We start from the raw sequence: 13,677 nt of genomic DNA, 5'->3' as shown, positions 1-13,677 counted from the left end.
AAAATCATTTTTAAAAATAGAAACTATGTTGGGGAAAGTGGCTACCTGTTTTCCCCAGCTTCTTCTGTGGGTAGGCACTGGTTCATTATTAATGCTGTCTCCCCAGAGATGACTCTTCTTTCGTGTGTGTGTGTGTGTGTGTGTGTGTGTGTGTGTGTGTGTGTGTGTGTGTGTGTGTGTGTGTTTGTGTAGGGAAGATGTCCTTTGCTTGTAGCCAGTAAAACCTGGCTTATTAAGCATGTATAGTCTCAGCTTCTTAGGAACATTTAGATAGGAGGCCCGGGAGGCTAATGAGCCCGAGAGCCTGAACAATATGTCAAGACCACATCTCAAGTAACAAGTCTGTTTTGCTTCCTTTTGTTAAATATTCTAGGTAATAGGTGTTTTTCTGAGTCCTTTTTATATGCTAGATGGTGGGAGACCATAAGTAAGCAGAGCTACATTAGAAGATTACTGCTAGGTCAGCCAGCGAGGCGGAATAGGTTTTGATGAGAAGGATCCTGTACCGCTGCTAAGGCTGGGACTTTTCTGGGAAGATAGAAGCTCGTGGTGAAGATGGAGAGTCTGCATTCTCTATGGTCTGTAATGTAGATTATCTGCACTATTTAGCCTCCTCCATAGAAGTCATTAAAAGAAAAAGTGGGGCATGGTGGGGTATACCTGGAATCCCAATGCTGGAAAGGCTGAGTCAGGAAGCCTGAGGCCAGTCTGAGTGACATAGTAAAGTAAACTAGTGCTTGAATAATATTAGTGTAAGCATATGTTGCTAGGAGTTTTGATTATGAAGGTCCTTTTGGAAGTTGCTGAGGCGAAGCTGGCTTATCAGGAAAGTAGTCTTCAGCTATGGACTTAACTGCTTTATAGCAAACAAGTGACACCAGAGCCTTTCTCGGTGCTTTATTTGTAGCCCTTTCTCCTTCCTTTTCCCCTCACCTGCCCTTGCCCCATCCTTTATAGGAGAAGCTCACTAGGCTCTGAAACAGACTTGCCTACATAATGTACAAGCCGCAGATGCTTAATGCAAGACAAATAGGATTTTCTAACTGTCCAGCTTGGGAGTCAACATGCTGCCTAATTTGGGGACAGATTAGAATCTACAAAGTCTAATTGTATATATTCTAGGATGCCAGTAAAATCAATTGAAATGAAACTATTTCTTATTTTTAGGAGCAAATATCTTAAGGGATTCCACGGGCAATATCAAATTAGGAGATTTTGGGGCTAGCAAGAGGCTTCAGACCTTCTGTCTGTCAGGCACAGGGATGAAGTCTGTCACAGGCACGCCATACTGGATGAGCCCTGAGGTCATTAGTGGAGAAGGCTATGGCAGGAAAGCAGATATCTGGTAAGTTTAAATGTCAAATTTATCTGCAAACTTACCTTCTTATTTTCCCCCACACTTGAAATTGTCAGATGTAAATTATTTCTTGTACCTTGGAAGCAGGATATATGAATTATAAGTATTGATGCCATTTCAATTATACCTTGTCAAAGCTAACTTAACTAAATTTTTGAGTCTTTGAACCTCTTTTCCTTTAGGAAGGATTTTGTCTTAAGCAAACCTTAACATTAGAAACCTCTTATTTCCCTGGATAACTTGTAAAGTACTCTCATTATCAGTTTCTTAAAAAAAAAAAAACAACAACAACAACAAATGGGCTGGAGAGATGGCTCAGAGGTTGGGAGCACTGCTCTTCCAGAGGTCCTGAGTTCAATTCCCAGCAACCACATGGTGGCTCATAACCACCTACAATGTGATCTGATTCCCTCTTCTGGTGTGCAGGTGTACATGCAGGCAGAGCACTGTACATAATAATAAATAAATAAATCTTATAAAAAATTAACATTTGGGGCTGAAGGGATGGCGTAGAGGTGAAGAACACTGGCTGCTCTTCCAGAGGTCCTGAGTTCAATTCCCAGCAACCACATAGTGGCTCACAGCCACCTATAATGTGATCTGATGCCCTCTTCTGGCCTGCAGGTGTACAGGCAGAGCACTGTACACATAATAATAAATAAATCTTTTTTTAAAAATTAACATTTGTTTAAAAAAACCAACCAAACAAACAAAATGAATCAGTGATTTTCTTTCTTTTTTTTTCAATCATAAAGGTATGTATAAACATTTAAAAACAGGTAATAGCTACCTGTATGATGGTTGTGCCTACAAATAATGATTGGGGTAAAAGTGGGTTATGAGGTCACTGATTAACTCATCACTCCTGATCATACCTACCCAGCCTAGCACAGACCTGGACTCCTCACCACCAGCCTGGGCAGTGGCATATCAGACTTTACCACCTTTCCATTGTGCTGGGACAGTTACTTAGAGACTTAAACCTTACAGTGAAGTAAGCTGTGGAGTTCTGATGGGTCACCAGACCCAACTTCTGTTTATGTATTAGAAGAACAGGGAAATACCCATTAATAACTGCATTATATTTTGATTGCATCATCAGATCTTCTAAGGATCTTGAATGTCAGATCATATTATTATTTACAATAAATTGATGGTTGCTTTACAGAAATAAAAACTTGCTGTGACAGTGGTGTAATGTATTTTTATAATATGCTTAGCTCTCTTGTTCTTGGAAAATACATTATTGGATTCTGAATGATTTAAGGTATCTGCAAGTCTTCCAGGTAAGGAAGAAGAAAAATTAATGCTGGTGCCTATACCACTGGCAGGGCTGTGTGTTTAGTTTGTAGTTAAAATTGAATTAATAAATTACACAGTAATTTTTAGTTAGCTCATAAAATGGCCATTTCCTACTTCCCAACCGGGGTGGGGGGATATATATATGGAACTTGAAGGCAAATAATTTATAATGTTTGTATTCTTTGTAGGGTAGGGACAGAGTTATTGACACCGTGTTAGAAAATGATCTAAAACAAAAATCTAAAGGTTTTTTCCTAGCTATATATTTGTGATCATTTTTTTTGATGATATATTTTTATTGAAGTGTATATATTGCCCTGACCCTTTGTTGATTTCATGCTTGAATTAAAGTTTAATTTTAACCTTTGAGTGAAACTTTGTATTTGACAAGTGTGTTGAAATATATGTGGGCTTCGCCCCAGTTTCTCATTTTTCTGCCTAACCAGCTTTCTTTCCTGAATTATGGCCTGGTTAATGCTCCTTTTCATTTATTTTAGGAGTGTAGCATGTACTGTGGTAGAAATGCTGACTGAAAAGCCACCCTGGGCTGAATTTGAAGCAATGGCTGCCATCTTCAAGATTGCCACTCAGCCAACAAACCCAAAGCTGCCACCTCATGTCTCGGACTACACTCGAGACTTCCTCAAACGGATTTTTGTCGAGGCCAAGCTGCGACCGTCAGCCGAGGAGCTTCTGCGGCACATGTTTGTGCACTATCACTAGCAGCCGCCAGCTTCTGTCCTCCACCAGCTCTGTCTTCGAGTTCACCTTCTCTCTTATTGCACTTTCCTTTTTTTTTTTATAAAAAGAGAGATGGGGAGAAAAAGACAAGAGGGAAAATATTTCTCTTGATTCTTGGTTAAATTTGTTTAATAATAATAGTAAACTAAATTTTTTATATTTAATCTTTTTTTCTTTACAAGAACTTGAAACTTCTTTTTTTAAAGATTTTTATAATGTACTGATGTGGTTCAGAGATATAAAGCACTTTAGTACATAGTTGCTCTTTTTAGTACAAACAAATCATTTGGAATATATAAAGATTGTAGTCTTGCCCTGTATCACTGACATGGAAGACAAAGAGAATAAAGTGATGTACAATTTGTAGTTCTTAGTGATAGTATTTAAATAGACCCGTACTTATGGGGTCGAGCTCTCAACTTGAGTTTAGGGTAGGTACTCAACATAAAGAATATAGGTTTCTCTTATATCTGTATTCTTTAGATCCCAACCTCTGTCTATCAAGCTTTTTTGCTCAGTAGGAATCTTGAATAGAAGATGTCATTCTCTAAGAGGTCTGTTTGTTAATGCTAATCAGTGTCATAGGCAAATACACTATTGTAGATCCATGTTACTGGAATCTATAGACCTGAGAGAGAGCTTTCTGCTCAAAAACACTGTTGTATTGGAAAGCAGATATGTGAAGCCAACGAGTAAATTCTGCTAAAACAGACGACTGCTCGTTAAATGTATGAGCAGTAGAAGAGACCACATTTGCCAGTCAGTAGAAATAATGAAAAACCAAGTGTTACTTAGTATATTTCAAACATTATTTACTTGAGGGGAAAGTCCCAAAATAAAGGGAACTGAGAAATAATAAAAATTGTGCTTTTATATAATATCTTCCTATGTCTAGCCCCTGGTTTCCCATAGGTAACAGTCTTTAGCTCAAGTAGCCATGTGTTAAAGCTCCTGTCATGAAATAAAATCCTTGTTCTTGGAGTCATAGAGTACTAAGCCAGAGGCGCCTCTGAAGCCCGTGAAGACAATGAGGTCAGTGGTGGGGAGTCATTTCACTTCACGTGACATATGGCATTGCCTGGAGACACTTGCCTGCCATAACTGGCAAGGTTCTACTACCATCTAGTAGGCAGGGGTTGGGGATGCTGCCAAAGACTAGCACACAAGGACTCCCTACCTGGGAGTTACCCCGCCACAGACAGCAGCCGGGTCTCGGATGAAAACCCAGCTACAAGCTGAAAGCAGCTCTTCACAAAGCAGCAAAAACAGATTTCAGAGGAAAGATGTAGAGCAAACGAGGGTTTCCTAAGGGCAGGTGGTGGTTAGTCAGGGGTGAACAGTCTCAACACATGGCAGAGAGCAGTCCTTTGACAGCTGCTGGTTGCACTTGAATCACTAACTCACCAGAAATAATGAGTTTGAGTATTCAACTGTTTGAATTTAGCATCACTGTACATTCTTTTTTTTAACAGCTCATCCTTCTAGGCCAAGAAAAGCACACCACAACAAAGTGTTTCCCAGCAGTGGGAGGTTAGAACACTGCCAGGTGTTGCCAGTGTAAGCGTCTAGTTGGAGTCATGTCACTGAATGGAAAGACTGAGCTGGGGAGAATTCTGCATCTTCTTGACTTAAGAGACATGCAGATGTCAGTAATTTGGCCACTTGCAAGTTTTTCAGCATATTAAACCAAGTGCTAAGTACGTTAGTTTCAAAAGCCTAGAAGATAACAGTCTTCCAGGAGACCCTGAATGTGATGCTTTTCATTAGAAGGACTAAAGGTATTCTGATTTTGTTGTTGTTGTTATTACAAGGTGTGTTTATTTAGATTTTTTTAAAAAGTACTTTGCATCTGAAGTTATGTAGATCTGGCTTTAAAGTGTCAAGATCCTACCCAGCATACCCTGTAGTAACTTAAAATTCCAGTAGTCTGAGAGTCAAAGCACAAACAATTAGTTGACACTTGCCCTGTGCACTGTAAACCAAAATGAAGCCCCTCTCCCAAAGAACAAGCATCAGGCGCCTCCCACCTGAGCAAATCAGCTTCCTGACCTTACGTTGGAAACCAGTGTATAGGTGTGCTGTACTTTATCTTTTATGAGTGAGGGCATCTTTTCTACTTGAGCAAGATCATGGTACCTGGATTGCTGGGTTCTTCTATGTGTTTGTTTTGCTGTTTCTTTGTCCCTAGTGTGGTTGTGATTTCCCTTTGGCTCATTTTTGGTCCATCAGGGTAATGTGCAGTACAGAAGAGAGACACACACTCTTCAAAAAGATACCTGCACACTGGAACGCAAAGCAAATTGCTTTTTAACAGTCTCCTTTCTTTTCTAAGCTGCATCAGAATACTTTTGCTTTATAAGAAAATAAAATTATAAAGACAAAAATAGACTAATAGTTTACAGAGTTATTATATTGAATATGATGTGAATTTATTTCAGACCAGTTGTGAAGGTACCAAAAACACAAAGTTAATATATATATATATATATATATATATTAAAAACAAAACAACCTGCTAGAGCAAAAAAGCTTGAAGTAGGTAGGGGTATGGTACATGGAAGGCCAATAGTAAACTTTAAAAAGAAAAAAAAATTAAAGGAAACAATGTGCCAGAGGAAGTAAAATATTACACTCCGTTTTTTTCTGCCTAATGGTATGGGTTAACAGATGAAGTTTGAATTTTTAAAAATGACTCTAAATGTATTTTGTTTTTTTTTAATGCACAACTGATTCTTTGGTACTGCAATGTTTCTTTTTGGCTGGAAAATGGCCAGACTGCTGACTTTGTGCCTTTAAATGCATTCTGCATTGCCAGTAGCAGACCTCCGGTGCTGGAGCAGATCCACAAGCAGTGTCAAATGTGCTTTCAGGAAGCACCTTCTGCCTGGGCCCCAGAGATTCAGAGTGGCATGACAGGATTGAGTCAAGTGGAAGACCTTTTACAGTGCAAACAGAAGTAGTTGAATAAAGAGTTACGTAACTAATAAAATTGTTGACAGATTGGTATTTAAATGTACTGAAGTTATACATACTTTGAGGTTTCAGAATGAATACCTTGAAAATTTTCAGCACTTTTCCTTGTTTACAAAAATATATTTCTAACTTTAAAAACATCTATTATGACTATTGCCTTAGAAAGTATTAAGAGGCACAATCTACAACATATGAGAAGTCGGATATTAATGCACATGCTGGACTATAAAAGATAAAACTTTTATTTCAGAATAAATGGAATTGGCTTTCATTTGAGTCTTACTTTATTCCCAGTAGAAATTACATAAAAAGAGTAAAAATTTATCTTTAGAGTAGCTTTCTGCTTACAAAGTTCTGACATTGGTCAGGTCTGATCTGTCATATTTCTGAAAGAGTTATTAGAACAATGTGAAATCACTAAGAAAATGAAATGAATCCTGAATAGATTGGTGGATGACCCAGCATGATGCAGCCTCCTTGGTTAATGGCAGAGTTCATGCTGAGGGTTTCATTTGGGGTCTGAGAACCTTTATATAAATTCATCTGGGGTCAACCAGGTGTACACATTTATCAATCTTACCTTATTTTGTATTTTTGGAGTCAGGGTTCTCATTATGTGTTTCAGGCTGGCCTGAAACTTAAATACTCCTGCCTCTGCCTCCCAGGTGCTGGGGAAACTGGCGTATGCCATCACACCCAGCCTTGTCCATTTAAAAAAAAAAAAAGGCTCAATCTTTTCATTTTCTTACACAATAGTTGTGATGTACTATGTCACATTAAATTAATATCCTTCAGGAAGTTACAGTTGAGAAGGAGTATGAGCAGACAATTTATGGCATACCTTAACTCTGAAAGTTTAGCAGTGGTGTTTAAGATGCTAGGATTTTTATATGAAAAAATAAGGAAGAATGGTTGGGTAATTGTTAGATACTATAGACTCCAAAGATATTAACAAGGATTAGAGTAAAACTATCCCCATATCCCAGGTTAGACAGCCTCTCTATCAGAACCTACTCTTACCACGCAACACAGCTGTGGAGTGTTCTGGAACAATGGAGCATTACTTAGCCCACTGTATTGGGGTTCTCTCTGACCCCAGCTGATGTTACTGTTTTTGTTTTAAGGGGGAAAAAAAACCCAAAACATATTTTGGTTTTTAGGTGTTGAAGTACAAAAAAATATTTGATAGAGGTTGAACTCATCAAGTGTTATTTACACTCAGATCAGATTGTTTTGAGATCCTGTTGTTTTATCATTAAATTTGGCATTTACTTTAGATGTGACATTCATATTTATTTGATTTTTAACACTGGTTAAACTTTAATGAAAAAGCAACTTGTTGATTTTTAGTAGTGCCTTTTTCTCTGTATGCCTTAATTTTATTTTATATTTGTAATTCAAATTACCTAACAAAATGAACAGTTTTCCAAAATCACTAGGCCTCAAGAGTTTATTTGGCCTTAGACCATGTGTTGCCCCTATGTGTTTCTTAATGCTTATTTCCTCCTTCTACCCCTTTCTACCTCCTTTTTAAAAAATGTTCGGAGAGAAACAGTAGCATTTATCTGATTGCAGTCTCCACTAGATGTGAATTCCTAAAGTAAATATAGAAAGGAATTCTCATTCTAAAAGACAGAGTAAATTGTTTTGGGGTTGATTACTTGATTTTCAGTTATATTGGCACTGTCCAAGTTCTTTGTGTATTATTGTTTGGTTATACTTTTCATAGAGGTAGGTTAATTATTTTGCCCTAAGGAGCTCTTTTTAAATGTTTGATGAAGGTTGAGGCATAGAGCAAGAAATCTAGGGACAGCGAATTCTAATCCTTAGTGTTTAACATTTGACTAATACTCTAGCTTATTGTTCTGTGAAGTCTGTACATGGTGTGTGTGTGTGTGTGTGTGTGTGTGTGTGTGTGTGTGTGTGTGTGTGTGTGTTGGAATTGGAGCAGGGGTAGGAAGGTGTAGTTGTTCAGTTAGATCCGTCTCTGTTCTTGGAAGAACAACTGAAAAATGTATGATCTACTAATGGAGGATGACAAGGATCGTCCTCAAGTGGGCATGCTAGTACATTTTCCATAAATAGCTAGTACAGATGATTGTTTAGTAACGGTATTTATTGTAAATTGCCAAGCTCTTAGTTGCTAAAAGTAGATTAAAATTCAATTTGTGTGTTTGTATGTATAATGATTAGCTTATATGTAATTCTATAATAGGAAGTATTTGATCTTAGGTATTTCTTCATGAACTTTTTGGAATAGAAATTCTGCCAGACATTGTCTAAACAGGCTTCCTTAGTTTACCAAGTCATTGAAAGGAAATATTCTTGTACCTCTTTTTGGCTGGCTAGGAAGGTGTGCGGTGATGGCACTGTTCCTACTTCATAGTCATCTTCAGTGCTGCTTTTACTTCTCCCTGTCTGGACCGATGCCGTAAGAGCGGCGGGAAATGGCAGTCCTGTCCTCTCCGTCCTCACTTTCAGAGCTGGGGATGGTAAGCTTTCAGGGGAACCTAGACATTTCTTTTCTCAGAGGTACTGAACCTGGCCAAGATGGAGCTTCAGGAAGGCAAGGGAGGGGTCATAGCTAGAGTAAAGAAAAGAATAAATTATCCATTGCCTGTACACAGTCTCATAATAGTTCATTTTTGTGTGTGTGTATTTTAATAGACAGTCATAAGATGTTGTGTTCCTAACAGCAAAGGCATCAAACAAGAGGCTACTCCTGTCCTGCCTTATGATGATGTTTATTTGTGTTTCGGTCTGTATTGCCAGAATCACTTTAAACCAAAGCTTTTGTATTCCCTGCACATACAGAGCCAAAATGATTAGCCCTGATAAATCTGCCCAGGTGTAAGCTAATAGTGTGTAAATGGTAGAGCAGATGCTAGTAGAGTTTGTATGCCAATCTATCCTTCAAGGAAAAGGACGAGTGATCAGTGTTTGCATGTAGACATGCAGAATTTAATTAAACTATTGCTGAGCTGTATAGATACTGCAGACTTAAGTTCCTGTGTGTGCCAATCTTAGATCATTTGACCACCGATGTGTGTCGGTTTGTGTTGGCATCTGATGCCTCAGATTGGTAGCTGATTTCCCTTCTAGTGTCTTAACGTTTATGAGCTTGTGTTCATCTTACGTGGCATTTTAACAATGCTGTGAAGAAAAGTAGGTTATGGACTTGTCTGCTCGGTGCTGTAGCCATTTTGGAATGTGCAGGAGCATCTGCTCTCTAGGTCTTTAAAGCTTACAGAATTTGCCCCCCACTAAGGATTTCTGAATCTTGTAATGCCTGTTGAGAAAAGTTTATGACTATTCTGAAAAGCACTTTCTGGTCATTTATTTGTATGTCTTAGGAGTTCTTTAAAAAAAAAAAAAAGAAACCCTATGTAATCAAGTGATTTTAGCATTAGCATAACCTAGAACAGAAGATAAATAATTATGTTAAGTGTTAGTAGATACTTTGATTCCAGAATATATGTGACATGTTCTCAGTTTTCCAAAGACTTTTGCCATCTGTAGTAACAAGAGTAGACTAGTGGGACGCTACGAGTCAGAAAGGCTTATGGGCAAAAGGAGTGGGCCAAACCCTTGTCTATTAAAACCACATTGTCTAGGGATGAGAATACTTCTTAAAGACAAACCGGTTTTTTGTTTGTTTTTATAATTAGTAAAACGTTTACATTTCTTCTATTGCTGTTGGTTTCAAAATTTATCCTGCATTCTGAAATAGTCTAACAAATACCAAAAAATACTTCTAATGTCTGATGTCTCTTATATTTCATGTGGTTGTTTTTACACATTGTAAATAAACTTGGATAAATTTGAAAATAAACTTTTATCTTACAAACTATCACCATCAATTTGTAAATTTACCCTTTGACTTAATGTACATTTAAAATATATCCATTAAATTTTCTATATTTAATGTATTATTTTCAGCAAATGTTTTTAATCTCAGTTGAGTACTGAACAGTTTATAATTGTGTACAAATATTTTTGTTTCTTATCAATGTTGACTTTTTTGCACATTTTTTAAACATTTAATTTGTACACTGATTTATATGACCAATAATTGTTGAGTGTCTGAGAATCATGAGTGCGTGCATTGAACTACTGTCCTTGTGTTTGCACTTCTCCCCAGATGCAGCCCTCAGTCTCTGCGCTGCTGTGACACTTAGTCGGATGACCTTCTTGCTTTTGTGAAGTCACCTCTGTGTGTGTGTGGTTCTGTCTTTGTTGAGGAACTCAGGAGTTCAATGTTGTATTTTAATTTTATCCTGTATTCTGAAACAATTCCTAGGTTGAAAGTATTCTGTGTGTATCAACATTTGTGTTTGTGTGGAGATGTCCTTTCATGTATATATTTTAGTAAATTCTTATTTTTGTTTCATTTCTAAAATTTTAAGAACTTTATGATAAATATATGTAAAGGCTTTCTGAAAGATTATTTACTATATATAAATACACTATATTTTCGGCTGGCTGGTCAAAATTATTTTTAAAATTTTGGTTTTAACCATTTAAGCATTTGTAGTTCCAGAACTGGAAACAGGTTTTGCTTAGAGCTCAGTTAAAATACTAACAGCAACTAACAGCCTTTTTTGGAGGCGGGGAGAGATTGTTAAGCAGTAGCAAAATACATTGTCCACTTACATGGCCTTTGACCTCTCAGAGTTGTTAAAAAATGTGAGAAACTAAATTGTCTTGAAGATATATCGAGACTTTTATATTTCTACTGTTACAATTATTGTTTTTGAATAATTCCTTTATTTCCAAAGTTTTCAAGCTTTAATTTTTCTCTTACTGAGCAAATTTAGACCGAGTTTATGAAACAATGCATTGGCATATCGTGATTCTTCACAGTTGACTACCATTGTGTTAGGAATCTCCAAATAAACAGTGTGTCTTTATACTGTACTGTGTGTTTTATGCAACTGGCAGAAAGAGTTGGAAGTTAGATTTCCAGTGTTACTGTATTCAATGGGAGCCTTCTAAAAGTATGTGGTGTTGTAAAATTGTGTTAGGAATAAGGTCTGCAGTTGAACTTTGACTATCACTAAGTTTATTATGTTGAAAAGAACCCCACGTGATTAGGGCCTACCAGAAGCCAGACACAGTGTAGTATGTACCACAGTTCACACACGTTTGGGTTTGTTGTTCATTCAAAATTGTGCTTGTAAAAATGTGTACAATTTCTTGAGTTTTATAATTTCTTTGTATTTTTTCTTGCTGGTAAATAGCTTTTAAATTTTTTAATATAAAAGGAACCATGTTTATATTTTGTTAGTGATAATGACTGTTTATATGGCAATTTGTGAAGTACCGACACATCTTAATTAGATTTGTCATGCATGAAGGCCTGCGGTATTCAGGACAGTGAGACACACTTTTCCTTTCCTGTTCATCTTTGGACAGACTGTGGTGCAGAGGAGCTTACTCTCAGTAACCTTCTGGACTGTGGAATGGACATGCTGGATGGCACTTTGAGTGTTAATAAAGCTGGTATTTATTCCCACTGTGACTTGTGTGTGTAGACATGTTCTTGGACATAGCGTATTTACAGAAGTCCCCTCTTGCTTGCTTGCTCTTCAGAACACATTGCAGTTACCTCGCAACTCTCGGTGCTAAGCCTCTGGTGTATAAAGCCTCTTTAATAGACCTTTGTATGGACATGATGACGGCTCAGATTGAATGTTGTAGTGATTAAAAGCAAGCACCAGGCTGGGGAGATGGCTCAGTGGGTAAGGTGCTTGTCACACAAGCATGGGAACTTGAATCCAACCCTTAGAATCCATGGTGGAGGGAGAGAACCACCCTGAGGGTGTCCTCTGTCTACATGTGCATGCACACCAAGAACCTAAATTACAGAAACAATCCAAGCCATGGGTGAAAGATTCAGAATTAGAAAAAATACTTTATTCCAAGGAGACAGGTAGAGGGGAAAGCTTTGCAAATCCACAAAGAACACAGAAGAGCCAAAGCAGACATGACAACCAGAAGCAACCAGGAGACAGCCTGAGCTCTGCAGTATCTGATGGAGGCTGGGCATTCAGATGCCACTTCAAAAGGCAAGCTAGGTGAAAACCAGGCAGTCCTGTTAGGACAGTCCTGCAGCCCTCGTAAGCCTCAGTCCGGCTGTGGGGTTGGTAAAACTGATTCCTCTGGCAGATGCCCAGCAGAAGAGAGAAATCCCATTTTGTCACACTGTGTGACTCTGGATACCATTGTTAAAACCTGAGGTTTGCCCTGGGGTCCTTTGCTTCGCACAGTCCCTAAATAAGGGGAGGCAGAGCAGCAGCTTTGGTGAGCACCATGGTTGCATACTGATAAACGAAGGGTGCAGGTGCCAGGAAATGCATAGGGAGAGACAGCTTTGTCCTTGGTGATCTGAGAGCAGGTCTCAAGTGATAGCATCCCTTGAGTTTAATAACTGATCCTGAGGCCAGTTTATAGAATTAAATTCTGGAAACTACATATCTGTAGTTCACTATTCTAGAAGCCAGGAAATTGAAAGTTTCAGGGATGCATTGGACAGCCAGCTGCATCCCTCCGTCTGGACTGATTTCAGTGCTGTGCTTCTTTCCACACTCTCAATGAATGTAGGATAACACCCCCACCCCCACCCCCACTAAAACGTCTTGGCTAGGAGGTATAATCTGGGAAGCCTCCAGAAGATAAGAACCTGCCTAGCCCATAGAATGCAAAGTCAGGGTGTTACCAGTAGAGGTGCCTGAAGCACAAACCAGAGGCACAAAGAAGGAAAAGACCACTGAAGATGATTCTCAGAGACACTGGGCACTTTTTCAATATAGACCCAGTAGCAGTATAAACCAGAGGAACATAAGTCCACAAAGTCAGCCAGCTGCCTTTCACTTCCCCATGCTTGCTCTGTGTGTGTGTGTGTGTGTGTGTGTGTGTGTGTGCATACCCTGATACAAGAAGTTGATACCAGGTGCCTTTTCATTTATTTTGGAGTGTATGCATGTGTCTTTTTTCATTTGCTCGCCACCTGCATTGAGGCAGGGTCTCTCATTTGAATTGAGAGCCCGCTGATTTGGCTTGTGCCAGGGACCTACTGTCTCTGCTTTCTATATGTTAGTATTAGAAGCTGGTTAACCAACCCAGCTGTTTTGTTTAAGATTTATTTATGTGTAAATAATGCATGCCCACCTGATGTGTGACTGGTGCCTGCAGAGGTCAGAAGCAAGCCTTGGAACCCATAGAACTGGGTTTAGGCATGGCTGTGAGCCACCAAGTGGGTGCTAAGAAGCCAAGCAGCCCTAAAGTGCTCTTAGCCAGTGAGT

The 13,677-nt window shown here is 38.6% G+C and overlaps 1 protein-coding gene across 1 annotated transcript in view; it reads left to right on the top strand.

Annotated features, from left to right (window-relative positions):
* MAP3K2 (mitogen-activated protein kinase kinase kinase 2) overlaps nucleotides 1-11,894 on the top strand; it is a 74,479-nt gene extending 62,585 nt beyond the window's left edge. Inside the window, exons 16-17 of the mRNA XM_084780576.1 lie at nucleotides 1,168-1,345; nucleotides 3,157-11,894. Of these exons, the coding sequence (XP_084636702.1) occupies nucleotides 1,168-1,345; nucleotides 3,157-3,382 (404 nt within the window). The 3' untranslated portion in view covers nucleotides 3,383-11,894. The remainder of the gene's footprint in view (nucleotides 1-1,167; nucleotides 1,346-3,156) is intronic.
* Nucleotides 11,895-13,677: the final 1,783 nt, after the last annotated feature.

The sequence above is a fragment of the Acomys minous genome, assembly GCF_964271855.1.
Source record: "Acomys minous genome assembly, chromosome: 4".
Lineage (NCBI taxonomy): Eukaryota > Metazoa > Chordata > Mammalia > Rodentia > Muridae > Acomys > Acomys minous.
This window is presented reverse-complemented; position numbering and strand designations above follow the sequence as displayed.